Source organism: Oncorhynchus gorbuscha, linkage group LG18 (assembly GCF_021184085.1).
Source record: "Oncorhynchus gorbuscha isolate QuinsamMale2020 ecotype Even-year linkage group LG18, OgorEven_v1.0, whole genome shotgun sequence".
In the NCBI taxonomy this organism is placed as follows: domain Eukaryota; kingdom Metazoa; phylum Chordata; class Actinopteri; order Salmoniformes; family Salmonidae; genus Oncorhynchus; species Oncorhynchus gorbuscha.
In genome coordinates this window covers 50,152,792-50,175,865 of record NC_060190.1, presented here as the reverse complement: position 1 = coordinate 50,175,865, position 23,074 = coordinate 50,152,792, and the positions used below count along the sequence as shown (strand labels likewise).

Below are 23,074 nucleotides of genomic sequence, written 5' to 3'. Positions count from 1 at the left end.
GACAGTAGTGGTAGGGCTGTAGTGGAGTGGTTGCTGTCTGTCTCTGTCTCTCAGACAGTAGTGGTAGGGCTGTAGTGGAGTGGTTGCTGTCTGTCTGTCTCTGTCTCTCAGACAGTAGTGGTAGGGCTGTAGTGGAGTGGTTTGTCTGTCTGTCTCTGTCTCTCAGACAGTAGTGGTAGGGCTGTAGTGGAGTGGTTGCTGTCTGTCTCTGTCTCTCAGACAGTAGTGGTAGGGCTGTAGTGGAGTGGTTGCTGTCTGTCTCTGTCTCTCAGACAGTAGTGGTAGGGCTGTAGTGGAGTGGTTGCTGTCTGTCTCTGTCTCTCAGACAGTAGTGGTAGGGCTGTAGTGGAGTGGTTGCTGTCTGTCTCTGTCTCTCAGACAGTAGTGGTAGGGCTGTAGTGGAGTGGTTGTCTGTCTGTCTCTGTCTCTCAGACAGTAGTGGTAGGGCTGTAGTGGAGTGGTTGCTGTCTGTCTCTGTCTCTGTCTCTCAGACAGTAGTGGTAGGGCTGTAGTGGAGTGGTTGCTGTCTGTCTCTGTCTCTCAGACAGTAGTGGTAGGGCTGTAGTGGAGTGGTTGCTGTCTGTCTCTGTCTCTGTCTCTCAGACAGTAGTGGTAGGGCTGTAGTGGAGTGGGTTGCTGTCTGTCTCTGTCTCTCAGACAGTAGTGGTAGGGCTGTAGTGGAGTGGTTGCTGTCTGTCTCTGTCTCTCAGACAGTAGTGGTAGGGCTCTGTCTGTCTCTGTCTCTCAGACAGTAGTGGTAGGGCTGTAGTGGAGTGGTTGCTGTCTGTCTCTGTCTCTCAGACAGTAGTGGTAGGGCTGTAGTGGAGTGGTTGTCTGTCTGTCTCTGTCTCTCAGACAGTAGTGGTAGGGCTGTAGTGGAGTGGTTGCTGTCTGTCTCTGTCTCTCAGACAGTAGTGGTAGGGCTGTAGTGGAGTGGTTGCTGTCTGTCTCTGTCTCTCAGACAGTAGTGGTAGGGCTGTAGTGGAGTGGTTGCTGTCTGTCTCTGTCTCTGTCTCTCAGACAGTAGTGGTAGGGCTGTAGTGGAGTGGTTGCTGTCTGTCTCTGTCTCTCAGACAGTAGTGGTAGGGCTGTAGTGGAGTGGTTGCTGTCTGTCTCTGTCTCTGTCTCTCAGACAGTAGTGGTAGGGCTGTAGTGGAGTGGTTTGCTGTCTGTCTCTGTCTCTCAGACAGTAGTGGTAGGGCTGTAGTGGAGTGGTTGCTGTCTGTCTCTGTCTCTCAGACAGTAGTGGTAGGGCTGTAGTGGAGTGGTTTGTCTGTCTGTCTCTGTCTCTGTCTCTCAGACAGTAGTGGTAGGGCTGTAGTGGAGTGGTTGCTGTCTGTCTCTGTCTCTGTCTCTCAGACAGTAGTGGTAGGGCTGTAGTGGAGTGGTTGCTGTCTGTCTCTGTCTCTCAGACAGTAGTGGTAGGGCTGTAGTGGAGTGGTTGCTGTCTGTCTCTGTCTCTGTCTCTCAGACAGTAGTGGTAGGGCTGTAGTGGAGTGGTTGCTGTCTGTCTGTCTCTGTCTCTCAGACAGTAGTGGTAGGGCTGTAGTGGAGTGGTTGCTGTCTGTCTCTGTCTCTCAGACAGTAGTGGTAGGGCTGTAGTGGAGTGGTTGTCTGTCTGTCTCTGTCTCTCAGACAGTAGTGGTAGGGCTGTAGTGGAGTGGTTGTCTGTCTGTCTCTGTCTCTCAGACAGTAGTGGTAGGGCTGTAGTGGAGTGGTTGCTGTCTGTCTCTGTCTCTCAGACAGTAGTGGTAGGGCTGTAGTGGAGTGGTTGCTGTCTGTCTCTGTCTCTCAGACAGTAGTGGTAGGGCTGTAGTGGAGTGGTTGCTGTCTGTCTCTGTCTCTGTCTCTCAGACAGTAGTGGTAGGGCTGTAGTGGAGTGGTTGCTGTCTGTCTCTGTCTCTCAGACAGTAGTGGTAGGGCTGTAGTGGAGTGGTTGCTGTCTGTCTCTGTCTCTCAGACAGTAGTGGTAGGGCTGTAGTGGAGTGGTTGCTGTCTGTCTCTGTCTCTCAGACAGTAGTGGTAGGGCTGTAGTGGAGTGGTTGCTGTCTGTCTCTGTCTCTCAGACAGTAGTGGTAGGGCTGTAGTGGAGTGGTTGCTGTCTGTCTCTGTCTCTCAGACAGTAGTGGTAGGGCTGTAGTGGAGTGGTTGTCTGTCTCTGTCTCTGTCTCTCAGACAGTAGTGGTAGGGCTGTAGTGGAGTGGTTGTCTGTCTGTCTCTGTCTCTCAGACAGTAGTGGTAGGGCTGTAGTGGAGTGGTTGCTGTCTGTCTCTGTCTCTCAGACAGTAGTGGTAGGGCTGTAGTGGAGTGGTTTGTCTGTCTCTGTCTCTGTCTCTCAGACAGTAGTGGTAGGGCTGTAGTGGAGTGGTTGCTGTCTGTCTCTGTCTCTCAGACAGTAGTGGTAGGGCTGTAGTGGAGTGGTTGCTGTCTGTCTCTGTCTCTCAGACAGTAGTGGTAGGGCTGTAGTGGAGTGGTTGCTGTCTGTCTCTGTCTCTCAGTCAGTAGTGGTAGGGCTGTAGTGGAGTGGTTGCTGTCTGTCTCTGTCAGACTCAGACAGTAGTGGTAGGGCTGTAGTGGAGTGGTTGCTGTCTGTCTCTGTCTCTGTCTCTCAGACAGTAGTGGTAGGGCTGTAGTGGAGTGGTTGTCTGTCTGTCTCTGTCTCTCAGACAGTAGTGGTAGGGCTGTAGTGGAGTGGTTGCTGTCTGTCTCTGTCTCTCAGACAGTAGTGGTAGGGCTGTAGTGGAGTGGTTTGTCTGTCTGTCTCTGTCTCTCAGACAGTAGTGGTAGGGCTGTAGTGGAGTGGTTGCTGTCTGTCTCTGTCTCTCAGACAGTAGTGGTAGGGCTGTAGTGGAGTGGTTGCTGTCTGTCTCTGTCTCTCAGACAGTAGTGGTAGGGCTGTAGTGGAGTGGTTGTCTGTCTGTCTCTGTCTCTCAGACAGTAGTGGTGGAGTGGGGCTGTAGTGGAGTGGTTGCTGTCTGTCTCTGTCTCTCAGACAGTAGTGGTAGGGCTGTAGTGGAGTGGTTGCTGTCTGTCTCTGTCTCTCTCAGACAGTAGTGGTAGGGCTGTAGTGGAGTGGTTGCTGTCTGTCTCTGTCTCTCAGACAGTAGTGGTAGGGCTGTAGTGGAGTGGTTGCTGTCTGTCTCTGTCTCTCAGACAGTAGTGGTAGGGCTGTAGTGGAGTGGTTGCTGTCTGTCTCTGTCTCTCAGACAGTAGTGGTAGGGCTGTAGTGGAGTGGTTGCTGTCTGTCTCTGTCTCTCAGACAGTAGTGGTAGGGCTGTAGTGGAGTGGTTGCTGTCTGTCTCTGTCTCTCAGACAGTAGTGGTAGGGCTGTAGTGGAGTGGTTGCTGTCTGTCTCTGTCTCTGTCTCTCAGACAGTAGTGGTAGGGCTGTAGTGGAGTGGTTGCTGTCTGTCTCTGTCTCTCAGACAGTAGTGGTAGGGCTGTAGTCAGAGTGGTGGTAGGGCTGTCTGTGGTTCTGTCTCTCTGTCTCTGTCTCTCAGACAGTAGTGGTAGGGCTGTAGTGGAGTGGTTGCTGTCTGTCTCTGTCTCTCAGACAGTAGTGGTAGGGCTGTAGTGGAGTGGTTGCTGTCTGTCTCTGTCTCTCAGACAGTAGTGGTAGGGCTGTAGTGGAGTGGTTGTCTGTCTGTCTCTGTCTGTCTCAGACAGTAGTGGTAGGGCTGTAGTGGAGTGGTTGCTGTCTGTCTCTGTCTCTCAGACAGTAGTGGTAGGGCTGTAGTGGAGTGGTTGCTGTCTGTCTCTGTCTCTCAGACAGTAGTGGTAGGGCTGTAGTGGAGTGGTTGCTGTCTGTCTCTGTCTCTCAGACAGTAGTGGTAGGGCTGTAGTGGAGTGGTTGTCTGTCTGTCTCTGTCTCTCAGACAGTAGTGGTAGGGCTGTAGTGGAGTGGTTGCTGTCTGTCTCTGTCTCTGTCTCTCAGACAGTAGTGGTAGGGCTGTAGTGGAGTGGTTGCTGTCTGTCTCTGTCTCTCAGACAGTAGTGGTAGGGCTGTAGTGGAGTGGTTGCTGTCTGTCTCTGTCTCTGTCTCTCAGACAGTAGTGGTAGGGCTGTAGTGGAGTGGTTGCTGTCTGTCTCTGTCTCTCAGACAGTAGTGGTAGGGCTGTAGTGGAGTGGTTGCTGTCTGTCTCTGTCTCTCAGACAGTAGTGGTAGGGCTGTAGTGGAGTGGTTGCTGTCTGTCTCTGTCTCTCAGACAGTAGTGGTAGGGCTGTAGTGGAGTGGTTGCTGTCTGTCTCTGTCTCTCAGACAGTAGTGGTAGGGCTGTAGTGGAGTGGTTGCTGTCTGTCTGTCTCTGTCTCTCAGAGAGTAGTGGTAGGGCTGTAGTGGAGTGGTTGCTGTCTGTCTCTGTCTCTCAGACAGTAGTGGTAGGGCTGTAGTGGAGTGGTTGCTGTCTGTCTCTGTCTCTCAGACAGTAGTGGTAGGGCTGTAGTGGAGTGGTTGCTGTCTGTCTCTGTCTCTCAGACAGTAGTGGTAGGGCTGTAGTGGAGTGGTTGCTGTCTGTCTCTGTCTCTCAGACAGTAGTGGTAGGGCTGTAGTGGAGTGGTTTGTCTGTCTGTCTCTGTCTCTCAGACAGTAGTGGTAGGGCTGTAGTGGAGTGGTTGCTGTCTGTCTCTGTCTCTGTCTCTCAGACAGTAGTGGTAGGGCTGTAGTGGAGTGGTTGCTGTCTGTCTCTGTCTCTCAGACAGTAGTGGTAGGGCTGTAGTGGAGTGGTTGCTGTCTGTCTGTCTCTGTCTCTCAGACAGTAGTGGTAGGGCTGTAGTGGAGTGGTTGCTGTCTGTCTCTGTCTCTCAGACAGTAGTGGTAGGGCTGTAGTGGAGTGGTTGCTGTCTGTCTCTGTCTCTCAGACAGTAGTGGTAGGGCTGTAGTGGAGTGGTTGCTGTCTGTCTCTGTCTCTGTCTCTGAGACAGTAGTGGTAGAGCTGTAGTGGAGTGGTTGCTGTCTGTCTCTGTCTCTCAGACAGTAGTGGTAGGGCTGTAGTGGAGTGGTTGCTGTCTGTCTCTGTCTCTGTCTCTCAAACAGTAGTGGTAGAGCTGTAGTGGAGTGGTTGCTGTCTGTCTCTGTCTCTCAGACAGTAGTGGTAGGGCTGTAGTGGAGTGGTTGCTGTCTGTCTGTCTCTGTCTCTCAGACAGTAGTGGTAGAGCTGTAGTGGAGTGGTGGTTGTCTGTCTCTGTCTCTCAGACAGTAGTGGTCTGTCTCTGTCTCTCAGACAGTAGTGGTAGAGCTGTAGTGGAGTGGTTGCTGTCTGTCTCTGTCTCTCAGACAGTAGTGGTAGGGCTGTAGTGGAGTGGTTGCTGTCTGTCTCTGTCTCTGTCTCTCAAACAGTAGTGGTAGAGCTGTAGTGGAGTGGTTGCTGTCTGTCTCTGTCTCTCAGACAGTAGTGGTAGGGCTGTAATGGAGTGGTTGCTGTCTGTCTCTGTCTCTGTCTCTCAAACAGTGGTAGGGTCTGTCTGTCTCTCAAACAGTAGTGGTAGGGCTGTAGTGGAGTGGTTGCTGTCTGTCTCTGTCTCTGTCTCTCAAACAGTAGTGGTAGAGCTGTAGTGGAGTGGTTGCTGTCAGTCTCTGTCTCTGTCTCTCAAACAGTAGTGGTAGGGCTGTAGTGGAATGGTTGCTGTCTGTCTCTGTCTCTGTCTCTCAAACAGTAGTGGTAGAGCTGTAGTGGAGTGGTTGCTGTCTGTCTCTGTCTCTGTCTCTCAAACAGTAGTGGTAGAGCTGTAGTTGAGTGGTTGCTGTCTGTCTCTGTCTCTGTCTCTCAAACAGTAGTGGTAGGGCTGTAGTGGAGTGGTTGCTGTCTGTCTCTGTCTCTGTCTCTCAAACAGTAGTGGTAGAGCTGTAGTGGAGTGGTTGCGTGCTAAGTTGTGCAGGGCTAAGCCTGTTGGAAGCAGCGGTGTTGTGAGGACTGCGATGCCTAATGCAACACAAACACACAGTAGCTGGCGAACACACCACACTCCAGGTGAATACTCCCACGAACCCATTGACTTTTCCTCCTAGAGAGAGAGAGAGTTTGCCGAGTACTGAGAGCAAGACATATAGGGAATTTAAACGACATTAAATATAAAGTAAGGGAAAGGGGTGGAAAGAAATGTGTGGAGGTAGAGAGAGGAAGACGATAGAGAGAGGAGTGTGTGGTAGAGAGAGGAAGAAGAAGATGGAGAAAGGAGTGTGTGGTAGAGAGAGGAAGAAGAAGATAGAGAGAGGAGTGTGTGGTAGAGAAAGGAAGAAGAAGATAGAGAGAGGAGTGTGTGGTAGTGAGAGGAAGAAGATAGAGAGAGGAGTGTGTGGTAGAGAGAGGAAGAAGATAGAAATAGGAGTGTGTGGTAGAGAAAGGAAGAAGATAGAGAGGGGAGTGTGTGGTAGAGAGAGGAGTGTGGTAGAGAGAGGAAGAAGAAGATAGAGAGAGGAGTGTGTTGTTGAGAGAGGAAGAAGAAGATAGAGAGAGGAGTGTGTTGTTGAGAGAGGAAGAAGAAGATAGAGAGAGGAGTGTGGTAGAGAGAGGAAGAAGAAAATAGAGAGAGGAGTGTGTTGTTGAGAGAGGAAGAAGAAGATAGAGAGAGGAGTGTGTTGTTGAGAGAGGAAGAAGAAGATAGAGAGAGGAGTGTGTTGTTGAGAGAGGAAGAAGATAGAGAGATGAGTGTGTGGTAGAGAAAGGAAGAAGAAGATAGAAACAGGAATGTGTGGTAGAGAGGGGAAGAAGATAGAGAGAGGAGTGTGTGGTAGAGAGGAAGAAGAAGATAGAGAGAGGAGTGTGTGGTAGAGAGAGGAAGAAGAAGATAGAGAGAGGAGTGTGTGGTAGAGAGAGGAAGAAGAAGATAGAGAGAGGAGTGTGTGGTAGAGAGAGGAAGAAGAAGATAGAGGGAGGAGTGTGTGGTAGAGAGAGGAAGAAGATAGAGAGAGGAGTGTGTGGTAGAGAGAGGAAGAAGAAGATAGAGAGAGGAGTGTGTGGTAGAGAGAGGAAGAAGAAGATAGAGAGAGGAGTGTGTGGTAGAGAGAGGAAGAAGAAGATAGAGAGAGGAGTGTGTGGTAGAGAGAGGAAGAAGATAGAGAGAGGAGTGTGTGGTAGAGAAAGGAAGAAGACGATAGAGAGAGGAGGGTGTGGTAGAGAGAGGAAGAAGAAGAAAGAGAGAGGAGTGTGTGGTAGAGAGAGGAAGAAGATAGAGAGAGGAGTGTGTGGTAGAGAGAGGAAGAATATAGAAATAGGAGTCTGTGGTAGAGAAAGGAAGAAGAAGATAGAGAGAGGAGTGTGTGGTAGAGAGAGGAAGAAGAAGATAGAGAGAGGAGTGTGTGGTAGAGAGAGGAAGAAGAAGATAGAGAGAGGAGTGTGTGGTAGAGAGAGGAAGAAGATAGAGAGAGGAGTGTGTGGTAGAGAGAGGAAGAAGAAGATAGAGAGAGGAGTGTGTGGTAGAGAAAGGAAGAAGAAGATAGAGAGAGGAGTGTGTGGTAGAGAGAGGAAGAAGATAGAGAGAGGAGTGTGTGGTAGAGAGAGGAAGAAGATAGAGAGAGGAGTGTGTGGTAGAAAGAGGAAGAAGATAGAGAGAGGAGTGTGTGGTAGAGAGAGGAAGAAGATAGAAAGAGGAGTGTGTGGTAGAGAAAGGAAGAAGAAGATAGAGGTTAGTGTGCGGTAGAGAGAGGAAAAAGGTAGAGAGAGGAGTGTGTGGTAGAGAGAGGAAGAAGAAGATAGAGAGAGGAGTGTGTGGTAGAGAGAGGAAGAAGAAGATAGAGAGAGGAGTGTGTTGTTGAGAGAGGAAGAAGAAGATAGAGAGAGGAGTGTGTTGTAGAGAATGGAAGAAGAAGATAGAGAGGGGAGTGTGTGGTAGAGAGAGGAAGAAGAAGATAGAGAGAGGAGTGTGTGGTAGAGAAAGGAAGAAGAAGGGGAGGGACAGGAAACAGCGGAAAGAGAGAGGAAGAAGGGGAGGGAGAGGAAACAGTGGGAAGAGAGAGGAAGAAGGGGAGGGAGAGGAAACAGTGGGAAGAGAGAGGAAGAAGGAGAGGGAGAGGAAACAGGGAAAGAGAGAGGAAGAAGGGGAGGGAGAGGAAACAGTGGAAAGAGAGAGGAAGAAGGGGAGGGAGAGGAAACAGGGAAAGAGAGAAGAAGAAGGGGAGGGAGAGGAAACAGTGGGAAGAGAGAGGAAGAAGGAGAGGGAGAGGAAACAGGGAAATAGAGAGGAAGAAGGGGAGGGAGAGGAAACAGTGGAAAGAGAGAGGAAGAAGGGGAGGGAGAGGAAACAGTGTAAAGAGAGAGGAAGAAGGGGAGGGAGAGGAAACAGTGTAAAGAGAGAGGAACAAGGGCAATAGAGAGAAAGAAGGGGAGGGAGAGTGAACAGGGAAAGAGAGAGGAAGAAGGGGAGGGAGAGGAAACAGTGTAAAGAGAGAGGAACAAGGGGAGGGAGAGGAAACAGGGAAATAGAGAGGAAGAAGGGGAGGGAGAGGAAACAGTAGAAAGAGAGAGGAAGAAGGAGAGGGAGAGGAAACAGGGAAATAGAGAGGAAGAAGGGGAGGGAGAGGAAACAGTGGAAAGAGAGGAATTCTGCTGTAAGTAGGAGGAGAATGGCTCTAGGAAACGTCTCTCTGTGATTTTCACAAAGTCTAATTCATTTATTGTTTGAGGTTTCCTGATGTTTGTATCTAAACCAAGTAGATCATTTTAAGATTGTTATATTGTTATATACCTCAGTTGGGGTCTCTATAAGCTTCAATATGAGGTCCTAAACCCAGCATGAAAGTGCATCCTTGTAGCTGGGTGGGCTAATATAGTCAAAATGTTTGCCTTGGGGTAATGGGCCAATGGCCATGGGGTAAGTTGAGCCAATGGTAATTTGATCTAATTGAAGTGTTGTTATTCCCAGGCGTAATGCAAGGCATTATCGCTGGGTTATGAGGTAACAACAGGGCCTATGTTAAATGTGTTTGAAAAAATGTAAAAAGTGTTTGTTAGGTGAAATATATATAGATATCTTTGTTAGGGCGGCAGGTAGCCTAGCGGTTAAGTAAGGGCCAGTAACTTAAAGGTCGCTGGTTTGAATCCCCCAGCTGACTAGGTGAAAAATCTGTCAATGTGCCCTTGAGCAAGGTACTTAACCCTAGTCCCTTTGGATAAGAGCATCTGCTAAATGACAAATAAATAATACATTTCCCTTGACGGAGTGATGCTGAATGTAAAAAAGGGCTCAATTTACCCCACTCTGCCCGACACAGCCGAATGAATAGATAAAGATGGAAAGGACTGCGTCAGGTAGCCTAGCAGGTAGCCTAGCAGGTAGCCTAACAGGTAGCCTAGCAGGTAGCCTAGCAGGTAGCCTAGCAGGTACCTAGCAGGTAGCCTAGCAGGTAGCCTAGCAGGTACCTAGCAGGTAGCCTAGCAGGTAGCCTAGCAGGTAGCCTAGCAGGTAGCCTAACAGGTAGCCTAGCAGGTAGCCTAGCAGGTACCTAGCAGGTAGCCTAACAGGTAGCCTAGCAGGTAGCCTAGCTGTTTAGTGCGGTGGGCCAGTAACCGAAGAAAAATCTGTCAATGTGCCCTTGAGCAAGGCACTAAACCTAAATTGTTCCTGTATGGCGCTCTGGATAAGTATTACATACACACTAACACACACTCCCCAAATGTCTGGGCTAGTCTTTTCCCATGTAGCACCGTCTCACAAATACACAGCCAGAACATCAGCTTCGTAGAGCTTATCTGTCGTTTTCTCATGTGGGTTATCCAAAGTTTATTAAATGTTTCCAGGGTCAGGGCTGGGCCAGTGGCATGCCAGCAACAGCAACTGGTGCTTTATGAGTACTTTCATCTGTGTGTGTGTGTGTGTGTGTGTGTGTGTGTGTGTGTGTGTGTGTGTGTGTGTGTGTGTGTGTGTGTGTGTGTGTGTGTGTGTGTGTGTGTGTGTGTGTGTGTGTGTGTGTGTGTGTGTGTGTGTGTGTGTGTGTGTGTGTGTGTGTGTAAAGGTATTGAATGCTGAGGGGGACAGGTTTATGTGTTGGGAGAGATGCTGTGTCTCACTAGCTGCAGTACAGCCAGACAATGATTCTCCAGTGTTCAGAGGAGGTTTCGCAGCTGGATGTGTGGAGACTGTAGACCCAGACATACAGAGCACACAGCTCAAGGTTGAGGGTCTTATTGTTGTATAGCTGTAGAGGAACGTCAATGTCTTTTATTGAAGGAAGAGTGGTATGTACAAATTGAGGGAAGATCATTCTTTAACTGATTAACTTTAACACGAAGAGAATGATGCAGACATTATTCTCAGGTACATGACAAAACTGAAGAGAGAAATGTGATTCTACATGTTCAATCATTTGTTTAGTATATACCACCTTCTCTGTTGGTGTAGACAGTTGGTTGTGAACTGATCCTGTACCACTTCATGAATAGAAGGTGATTGGTTGCTGTTGTCAGACAGACTGAGGAGAGGATGGGAGCAGTGGTGTGATAGTGAGTGAGGTCACCCTGCTGTGTAGACAAGACTGTCGGAGGGAGGGTGTGGTCGAGTGGTCACGGTCCAGGTTATCTGACCATTGACGAGGGGAGGTGACTGGGAGAGAAGGAGAGACAGAGACAGAGAGAGATGGGGAGAGGGAAAGAAAGAGGTTATCTGGGCTGTAGAGGAAGGGTGGTGAGGGTGGAAGGCTAGAAGGAGGTGTGTGGACTATCAGCCCTGGGAGAGACCCCAATCAACCTTACCTAATGATACCCTGTCAACATAGGAGGGAGAGAAGGACAGAGAGACTGACAGAGAGAGAGAGAGAGGGAGAAGAAGGGTAAGGTGAGGGAGAGCAGGAGGAGAGTAAGGTGAGGGACAGAGAAAGAGAGAGAGAGGGAGGGCCACAGACAAGGCTCAGAGAGCCCCTCTGTGGGAAGTTCTGGTGAAGAGTGTGTCTGTGATGAGCGTATGAAATGGGCCTATTTCTGTAAGGTGCTTTTAGCCAAAGAGATATGGGACTGAAGGAGAGAGAAGTGACCTGTGTGTCCTGGAGGTGGTGTGGATGATAAACCTCTTTCCCTCCTCTCAACATGATGACCAAAACGTTCCCACAACGTCATGGGTAGCCAATCGTCTCCCTATCAGGCTGTAGAACTAAACCTATACATAGCTCATGCTGAGGCATCTGTGTCTGTCTATGGACACTTTTATATCATCTCAGTAATTGGAGGGAATATTTCATATCAATTCTCCCCCCTTCTCTGTGTCTCTGTAAGGTACCTGGCTAAACTGTCGTCGGTTGGCAGTATCAGTGATGAGGAGACGTGTGAACGCCTGCGAGGACTCATCCAGAGACAGGTACACATCTACCATGACAAACTGTGGTCATATTTTCAGGTTTGTAAGGTTGGCAGTGTATGACAAGATGGTACATAAGTTATAGAAGTTATGTCCAAGTCTTTGAATTCAAGATACAAGTCATAGTCATTTAGCATTCTCTTTAGCCAGGAGCAGATCTGTAATGTAATGATCATTATTCTAACCAGATACAGATCTGTAATGTTATGATCATTATTCTAACCAGATACAGATCTGTAATGTTATGATCATTATTCTAACCAGATACAGATCTGTAATGTTATGATCATTATTCTAACCAGATACAGATCTGTAATGTTATGATCATTATTCTAACCAGATACAGATCTGTAATGTTATGATCATTATTCTAACCAGATACAGATCTGTAATAATGATCATTATTCTAACCAGATACAGATCTGTAATAATGATCATTATTCTAACCAGATACAGATCTGTAATGTTATGATCATTATTATAACCAGATACAGATCTGTAATGTTATGATCATTATTCTAACCAGATACAGATCTGTAATAATGATCATTATTCTAACCAGATACAGATCTGTAATAATGATCATTATTATAACCAGATACAGATCTGTAATGTTATGATCATTATTCTAACCAGATACAGATCTGTAATAATGATCATTATTCTAACCAGATACAGATCTGTAATGTTATGATCATTATTATAACCAGATACAGATCTGTAATGTTATGATCATTATTCTAACCAGATACAGATCTGTAATAATGATCATTATTCTAACCAGATACAGATCTGTAATAATGATCATTATTCTAACCAGATACAGATCTGTAATAATGATCATTATTCTAACCAGATACAGATCTGTAATGTTATGATCATTATTATAACCAGATACAGATCTGTAATGTTATGATCATTATTCTAACCAGATACAGATCTGTAATAATGATCATTATTCTAACCAGATACAGATCTGTAATAATGATCATTATTCTAACCAGATACAGATCTGTAATAATGATCATTATTCTAACCAGATACAGATCTGTAATGTTATGATCATTATTATAACCAGATACAGATCTGTAATGTTATGATCATTATTCTAACCAGATACAGATCTGTAATAATGATCATTATTCTAACCAGATACAGATCTGTAATGTTATGATCATTATTCTAACTAGATACAGATCTGTAATGTTATGATCATTATTCTAACCAGATACTGATCTGTAATGTTATGATCATTATTCTAACCAGATACAGATCTGTAATAATGATTGTTATTCTAACCAGATACAGATCTGTAATGTTATGATCATTATTCTAACCAGATACAGATCTGTAATAATGATCATTATTATAACCAGATACAGATCTGTAATGTTATGATCATTATTCTAACCAGATACAGATCTGTAATAATGATTGTTATTCTAACCAGATATAGATCTGTAATAATGATCATTATTCTAACCAGATACAGATCTGTAATAATGATCATTATTCTAACCAGATACAGATCTGTAATAATGATTGTTATTCTAACCAGATACAGATCTGTAATAATGATTGTTATTCTAACCAGGTGCAGATCTGTAAGCGCAGCGTGGAGGTGATGGATGCTGTGCGGCGTGGAGCTCAGCTAGCCATCGACGAGTGTCAGTTTCAGTTCCGGAACCGCCGATGGAACTGTTCCACACTGGAAACCATGCCCGTCTTCGGCAAGGTCGTCACACAGGGTACGCCTCAGTATCAGTAACTTATCTTTCAATAAATATACTTTTATATCTGAAGATAAAAACTTGCTGCCTGATCTGTGATGAATGTAGTTGTGTATTTATTGTCTGCCTGTTTATTTGTGACAGGCACTCGGGAGGCAGCCTTTGTGTATGCCATCTCAGCAGCCAGTGTGGCGTTTGCTGTGACCCGAGCCTGTAGCAGCGGAGAGCTGGAGAAATGTGGCTGCGACCGCACCGTCCATGGAGTCAGTCCGGAGGGTAGGACACACACACACACACACACACACACACACACACACACACACACACACACACACACACACACACACACACACACACACACACACACACACACACACACACACACACACACACACACACACACACACACACACACACACCTCAGATGTTTGACTGCTAACACTCTCCCTCTGTCTCTCTCCGTCTCTCTCTGTCTCTCTCCGTCTCTCTCTGTCTCTCTCCCTCTGTCTCTCTCCCTCTCTCTCCGTGTCTCTCTCCCTCTCTCTCCGTGTCTCTCTCCGTGTGTCTCTCTCCCTCTCTCTCCGTGTGTCTCTCCCTCTCTCTCCGTGTGTCTCTCCCTCTCTCTCCGTGTGTCTCTCCCTCTCTCTCCGTGTGTCTCTCCCTCTCTCTCCGTGTCTCTCCCTCTCTCTCCGTGTCTCTCCCTCTCTCTCCGTGTCTCTCCCTCTCTCTCCGTGTCTCTCCCTCTCTCTCCGTCTCTCTCCCTCTCTCTCCCTCTCTCTCCCTCTCTCTCTGTCTCTCTCCCTCTCTCTCTGTCTCTCTCCCTCTCTCTCCGTGTCTCTCCCTCTCTCTCCGTGTCTCTCCCTCTCTCTCCGTGTCTCTCCCTCTCTCTCCGTGTCTCTCCCTCTCTCTCCGTGTCTCTCCCTCTCTCTCCGTGTCTCTCCCTCTCTCTCCGTGTCTCTCCCTCTCTCTCTCCGTCTCACTCCCTCTCTCTCCGTGTCTCTCCCCTCTCTCCGTCTCACTCCCTATCTCTCCGTGTCTCTCCCTCTCTCTCCGTCTCTCTCCCTATCTCTCCGTGTCTCTCCCCCTCTCTCTGTCTCTCTCCCTTCCTCCAGGGTTCCAGTGGTCAGGCTGTAGTGATAACATAGCATACGGAGTGGCCTTCTCTCAGTCCTTCATTGACGTAAGGGAGAGGAGTAAAGGACAGTCCCCCAGCAAAGCACTCATGAACCTACACAACAACGAAGCCGGGAGGAAGGTATGACCTATCACAACAAACAAATATGTCCTAGTAAACTCAACAGCAAAGAAGAGAACAGGAGATAAGAACATGCATTCTTTCCGTCTCCCTGCAGGCCATCCTGAGCCACATGCGTGTGGAGTGTAAGTGTCATGGCGTGTCAGGTTCCTGTGAGGTAAAGACCTGCTGGAAGGCCATGCCTCCATTCCGCAAGGTGGGCAACGTCATCAAGGAGAAGTTTGACGGCGCCACAGAGGTGGAGCAGCGCAAGGTGGGCACGACCAAGGTCCTGGTGCCACGGAACTCCCAGTTCAAACCTCACACAGACGAAGACCTGGTCTACCTGGAGCCCAGCCCCGACTTCTGTGACCACGACCCGCGCACACCAGGCATGCTGGGTACGGCGGGGCGGCAGTGTAACCGGACGTCGAAGGCCATCGACGGCTGTGAGCTGATGTGCTGCGGCCGGGGCTTCCAGACAGAGGAGGTGGAGGTGGTGGACAGGTGCAGCTGTAAGTTCCACTGGTGCTGCTACGTCAAGTGCAAACAGTGCCGCAAGATGGTTGAGATGCACACCTGCCGGTGATCACCATGGAAACCCCCAGTGGAGACCCAAACAATTTCCCCACTCTCTCCCTCCTCACCTGCACTTGGGGAGGGAGAGAGAAAGGTGGAGGGTGGGGAGAAAGGTGGAGGGTGGGGGGGTGTTTGTGGTTTTCCTCTACCCCCTATTTCAAAGCCACCCTGATTCCTTTAACAACAGACCACGGGAACAGCCAGCCAGACAGAGGAAAGGTTCATACAATGTTAAAGGAACATCTTACACATGCACAGGATGTAAAATCTAAATCGGCAAATATACACTGAGTATACTAAACGTTAGGTGGCATAGACTGACCAGGTGAATGCAGGTGAAGCTATGATTCCTTATTGATGTCACTTCTTAAATCCACTGCAATCAGTGTATTGTGTATGTGTGCCATTCAGAGGGTGAAGGGGCAAGACAAAAACTGTGAGTGCTTTGAACGGGGTATGGTAGTAGGTGCCAGGCGCACCGGTTTGTGTCAAGAACTGCAACGCTGCTGGGTTTTTCACGCTCAACAGTATTCTGTGTGGTTCAAGAATGGTCCACCACCCAAAGGACATCCAGCCAACTTGGCACATTGGAGTCAACATGGGCCAGCATCCCTGTGGAATCCAAGCCCCGACAAAATGAGGCTCTTCTTAAGGCGGGGGGGGGTGAAACTCAATATTAGGAAGGTGTTTGGTATACTCGGTGTATGTTTTCCAAGTCCCAAGTCCCAGCATAGTATTTTCCCTCCCCCTCCCACACTCTCAGTTGATTCTAATTGATGTGTTTGCTCTTTGTTTTGTTTTTTAACTTATTTGATATTGTGAGTGATTTGGGGTGGGTGAGGTTGAGAGTGGATTGGGGAACTGAGGGTAGGACATATTGGACCTGGGAAGGGGAGAGGGGAACTGAGGGTGGGACATATTGGACCTGGGGAGGGGAGAGGGGAACTGAGGGTAGGACATATTGGACCTGGGAAGGGGAGAGGGGAGCTGAGGGTAGGACATATTGGACCTGGGGATGGGAGAGGGGAACTGAGGGTAGGACATATTGGACCTGGGGCGGGGAGAGGGGAACTGAGGGTAGGACATATTGGACCTGGGAAGGGAGAGGGGAACAGGGTAGGACATATTGGACCTGTGGAGGGGAGAGGGGAACTGAGGGTAGGACATATTGGACCTGGGAAGGGGAGAGGGGAACTGAGGGTAGGACATATTGGACCTGGGAAGGGGAGAGGGGAACTGAGGGTAGGACATATTGGACCTGGGGAGGGGAGAGGGGAACTGAGGGTAGGACATATTGGACCTGGGGAGGGGAGAGGGGAACTGAGGGTAGGACATATTGGACCTGGGAAGGGGAGAGGGGAACTGAGGGTAGGACATATTGGACCTGGGAAGGGAGAGGGGAACTGAGGGTAGGACATATTGGACCTGGGAAGGGGAGAGGGGAACTGAGGGTAGGACATATTGGACCTGGGAAGGGGAGAGGGGAACTGAGTGTAGGACATATTGGACCTGGGAAGGGGAGAGGGGAACTGAGGGTAGGACATATTGGACCTGGGAAGGGGAGAGGGGAACTGAGTTTTCCCTCCGTCTTGCTGCTGCTTCACTGGATGTAAAGGGAGAGACACGCCTGCCTGTCGGTCTGAGAGAACAGACTTTACCGCCCAGAGTAGGAATGCTGACTCACAGACATTGTAATTTGTGGTCCAGGTGTACATGACCGTGTTGTGTTGGGGTTGAGTAGCAGTTTAGTTGTGTGGAGATTTGTCCCGTTTAGCCCTGATGCTGCTCCACTCATGAAATCAGTCACAAAATCAGAATTACTCACAGAAGAACACACAGAATCAGTTATGGGCTGGAATTCAATCTGATCGCGGGTTATAGGTACTCTGTCACTCTGTCAATGTCATGTTCACATTCGTGGAGATCCCATTCATGATAAACGCTGCATATGTCTGCTCAATCGGAAATTGCCTTTAAAAAACCTTAATGCCTATAACCCACAATTACAATAGAATCCAGCCTTAGTCTGTGTCAGACCAGATGGAAGTTTGCCCATACAGATACATACAGACAGATACATATATACAGATACATACAGACAGATACATATATACAGATACATACAGATAGATACAGACAGACAGACGGATACATATATACAGATAGATACATACAGACAGATACATATATACAGATAGATACATACAGACAGATACATATATACAGATAGATACATACAGACAGATACATACATACAGACAGATACATACAGACAGACAGATACATATATACAGATAGATACATACAGACAGATACATATATACAGATACATACAGACAGATACATATATACACATAGATACATACAGACAGATACATACAGACAGACAGATACATATATACAGATAGATACATACAGACAGATACATATATACAGATACATACAGACAGATACATACAGACAGATACATATATACAGATACATACAGACAGACAGACAGATACATATATACAGACAGACAGATACATACAGATACATATATACAGATACATACATACAGACAGATACATATATACAGATACATACAGACAGACAGATACAGACAGATAGAAACATACAGATAGATTCATACATACATACATACATACATACATACATACATACATACATACATACAGACATACATACAGACAGACAGACAGACAGACAGACAGACAGACAGACAGACAGACAGACAGACAGACAGACAGACAGACAGACAGACAGACAGACAGACAGACAGACAGACAGACAGACAGACAGACAGACAGACAGACAGACAGACAGACAGACAGACAGACAGACAGACAGACAGACAGACAGACAGACAGACAGACAGAGACACACACAGACACACACAGACACACACATACATACATGGCTGGGTGGAGAAGGGATGCTGTGCAAGAAGACTTAAGCACTTTTCTCTCCGAGCGCACACACCACCACCACACACCACATACCACACACCACCACCACATACCACACCACATACCACACCACACCACACAACACCACATACCATACCACATACCACACCACACACCACATACCACACCATATACCATACCACATACCACACCACACACCACACTACATACCACACCACGTAAAATACCACACCACATAAAATACCACACCACATAAAATACCACACCACACAACACACCACATACCACACCACATAAAATACCACATACCATACCACACAACACATAAAATATCACACCACACCACATACCACACCACAACACATAAAATATCACACCACACCACATACCATACCACATACCACACCACACAAAATACCACACCACACACCACACCACATTAAATACCACACCACATACCATACCACACCACATACCATACCACATTCCACACCACACCGTATACAATACCACACCACATTACATACCATACCACACCACATACCACACCACATACCATAACACACCACATACCATACCACACCACACAACACATAAAATATCACACTACACCACATACCATACCACACCACACCACACAAAATACCACACCACACACCACACCACATTAAATACCACACCACATACCATACCACACCACATACCATACCACATTCCACACCACACCGTATACAATACCACACCACATACCACGCCACATACCATAACACACCACATACCATACCACACCACATACATACCACACCACATACCATACCACACCACATACCATACCACATCACATACCACACCACATACCATACCACATCACATACCACACCACATACCATACCACATCACATACCACACCACATACCATACCACATCACATACCACACCACATACCATACCACACCCCACATCACATACCACACCAAATACCATACCATATACAATACCACACCACATCACATACCACACCACATACCATACCGCATACCATACCACATACCACACCACATACCCCACCACATACCACACCACATACCATACCACATCACATACCATACCGCATACCATACCACACCACATACCATACCACATACCACACCACATACCACATCACATACCACACCGCATACCATACCACACCACATACCATACCACATCACATACCATACCGCATACCATACCACATACCACACCACATACCACACCACATACCATACCACATCACATACCACATCATATACCACATACCACACCACACCCCAGACCACATACCACACCACACACCACATCACATACCACATCACACACCACACCACATACCACATCACATACCATACCACACCACATACCACACCACATACCACATCACATACCATACCACACCACATACCACACCACATACCACACCACATACCACACCACATACCACACCACATACCACACCACATACCACACCACATACCATACCACATACCACATACCACACCGCATACCATACCGCATACCATACCATACCACATACCACATACCACACTGCATACCATACCGCATACCATACCACACCACATACCACACCACATACCACACCACATACCACATCACATACCACACCACATACCACATACCACACCGCATACCATACCGCATACCATACCATACCACATACCACACCGCATACCATACCGCATACCATACCACACCACATACCACACCACATACCACACCACATACCACATCACATACCACACCACATACCACACCGCATACCATACCGCATACCATACCACACCACATACCACACCACATACCATACCACATACCACACCGCATACCATACCGCATACCACACCACATACCACACCACATACCACATACCACATACCACATCACATACCACACCACACCACATACCACACCACATCACATACCACATGACATACCACACCACACACCACATCACATACCACACCACATACCACACCACATACCATACCACATCACATACCACATACCACACCACATACCACATCACATACCACACCACATACCACATCACATACCACATACAACACCACATACCACACCACATCACATACCACACCACATACCACATCACATACCACATACAACACCACATACCACATCACATACCACACCACATACCATACCACATGACATACCACACCACATCATATACTACACACACATGCACATACACACCACACTCGCTAAATACATAACGTACAACACACACACCGCACCATATGCCACACAGCATACCATACACTACATACAGTCTCTGCCAGGGCACAGGGACTGACCTATGTGTGGCTACCATGTACAACCACCATAAGCCAAAGCTTTCTATAGTAACATGCTATTCATTATAGAAACATAGATCTGTAAAGACTTATACACTGAAGAAGACTATACTGCGTATGAATGTATGTTAAAATGAAATATATGCTGTGTCAAAGATTATACTCTTGTTTGTCATATTTCTTTTGACATGTCTCTTTACGACGTAAGAAAACAACTCTGATATCAGGGTTGCGTGTTCATTTCATGCTTTCTGTGTGTGTGTTTGTGTGTGTTTGTTTGTGTGTGGGTGATGGCTTGATATCACTCATTAAAACAACCATTATTGCAGCTGACTGGGTACCAACATAAAATGTTTTAAATATCCTGTCAATATCCTGATTCCAGCTAGTTGTGCCCTGAAGCCAAACCCAGTCCTGATTCCTTCCAGCTGTTTTAATAATGGGGGTGTGCCTCCAATTCAGTGCCTTTTGAGAAGTGTAATTTAGTAAATATATATATTTCACACAATTTTATCAATCTGTCATGTTTGACTTAATAAAATACGTTTTCCCATTTCAAGATGTTAAATAAAAAAATACTATAGTAAGTGCGTATGAAGTGCCAAATAAAGTAACAGGGTTGACCGTAACAGGGTTGACCGTAACAGGGTTGACAATTTCATCCAAAAATCTGCCATAAATCCCTTTGTGACAGGGGGAATGGAAGTGTGTTGTGTGCAATAGGGAGAGGCAATTGAATGCAAGCTTCCCACATTATAATATTTTTTACATTTCTAGCCTGCCTATCTGTGGGTAACAGGGTTGATGTGTTATTCTAGCCTGCCTATCTGTGGGTAACAGGGTTGACGTGTTATTCTAGCCTGTCTATCTATGGGTAACAGGGTTGACGTGTTATTCTAGCCTGTCTATCTATGGGTAACAGGGTTGATGTGTTATTCTAGCCTGCCTATCTGTGGGTAACAGGGTTGACGTGTTATTCTAGCCTGTCTATCTATGGGTAACAGGGTTGACGTGTTATTCTAGCCTGTCTATCTATGGGTAACAGGGTTGACGTGTTATTCTAGCCTGTCTATCTATGGGTAACAGGGTTGACGTGTTATTCTAGCCTGTCTATCTATGGGTAACAGGGTTGACGTGTTATTCTAGCCTGCCTATCTATGGGTAACAGGGTTGACGTGTTATTCTAGCCTGTCTATCTGTGGGTAACAAGGTTGACATGTTATTCTAGCCTGCCTATCTATGGGTAACAGGGTTGACGTGTTATTCTAGCCTGTCTATCTGTGGGTAACAAGGTTGACATGTTATTCTAGCCTGTCTATCTATGGGTAACAGGGTTGACGTGTTATTCTAGCCTGTCTATCTATGGGTAACAGGGTTGACGTGTTATTCTAGCCTGTCTATCTATTGGGTAACAGGGTTGACGTGTTATTCTAGCCTGTCTATCTGTGGGTAACAGGGTTGACGTGTTATTCTAGCCTGTCTATCTATGGGTAACAGGGTTGACGTGTTATTCTAGCCTGTCTATCTATGGGTAACAGGGTTGACGTGTTATTCTAGCCTGCCTATCTGTGGGTAACAGGGTTGACGTGTTATGCTCGACCCGATCAGTCTTCTCAATGAGAAGAACCAGCTGACCTGCTTTTACACTATGATTCTACTAATAGATGTTTAATGTTTCTTTTGAAAAAAATATTTAAAATAAATCATTTTGCCATATTAAAATGAGCAAAATGAGGGACAGACTAATCACATGAAATAAATAGTAATCTTCAGAAATGTCTAAGCTACAAAACTTAGTGAAATTGTGGGGATAAGTGGGTTCAAATATTCCTAAAAGTCACAGAGAGTGCAAAGACTTTGGCAAGTCTTTATTCATATAAAACATCTGATAGATTCCCCATGTGGTGTAAATTAAAAGGAATTTAATTTAATATAAGACTATTTGAAAATGCTATATTGGTGCACAAACTTTACTTAAAATATCAATGGGACGCAAAAGGCACTCATTTCGTGGAATAACCCAGTGGCAGGCAGGAGGAATGGCAGGGATCAAGGACCAGGGATCAGTGATCAGGGATCAAGGATCATGGACCAGGGATCATGGACCGGTGATCAGTGATCAGGGATCAGGATCAGGAACCAGGGATCAAGTATCAGCGATCAGGGACCAGGGATCAGGGATCAGGGATCAAGGACCAGGGATCATGGACCGGTGATCAGTGATCAGGGATCAGGGATCAAGGATCAGGGATCAAGGACCAGGGATCATGGACCGGTGATCAGTGATCAGGGACCAGGGATCAGGAACCAGGGATCAAGGATCAGCGATCAGGGACCAGGGATCAGGGATCAGGGATCAAGGATCAGGGGCTGACAACAGCAATCTACAGAGTCCTGTACTGGCTGTACCCACACATAGAAAGAGAGAGAGAAAGAGCTTCTCATTGTTTATGTTCACATTGTCAAATACAGAATATAAGATGAAATAAAGAGAAATAAATGACCGGTATGGAGTAAATGCTAACTGACACTTATATAGAGACTTAACCTTATCAGTATGTAGGAAATACACATGGAGACAGGGTATCCATATGAGAGAACAGCTACATTAACCCTACATGTATAGAAAAGAGAAAAAAGCTACTTGTGTGCATAGGTGTCCCTCAACATACAGATGACATCTAATCTACACAATGACTTTCTGCCTTGTTACCGTCACAGAAACTCCAGAGACAAGCCTTCATTACATGACCCTTCTTGCAGTCTGATACCCTCCACCCACACCCATACACACCCTCGCCGCAGGACACACATTTCTATTGAAAATGTCTGTGTTTGTGTGTTGTTTGTGTGTTATATGTGTGTGTGTTATATGTGTGTGTGTGTGTGTGTTATGTGTGTGTGTGTGAGGTACATTACTCCCCCAGGCTCTTTTCCCCAACACTGACAC

General features: G+C 46.8%; 1 protein-coding gene across 1 annotated transcript in view; it reads left to right on the top strand.

Moving 5' to 3' along the window:
• LOC124003452 (protein Wnt-4a) overlaps positions 1-15,650 on the top strand; it is a 90,147-nt gene extending 74,497 nt beyond the window's left edge. The window contains exons 2-6 of the mRNA XM_046311721.1: positions 11,198-11,279; positions 12,874-13,027; positions 13,154-13,285; positions 14,122-14,264; positions 14,362-15,650. Of these exons, the coding sequence (XP_046167677.1) occupies positions 11,198-11,279; positions 12,874-13,027; positions 13,154-13,285; positions 14,122-14,264; positions 14,362-14,832 (982 nt within the window). The 3' untranslated portion in view covers positions 14,833-15,650. The remainder of the gene's footprint in view (positions 1-11,197; positions 11,280-12,873; positions 13,028-13,153; positions 13,286-14,121; positions 14,265-14,361) is intronic.
• Positions 15,651-23,074: the final 7,424 nt, after the last annotated feature.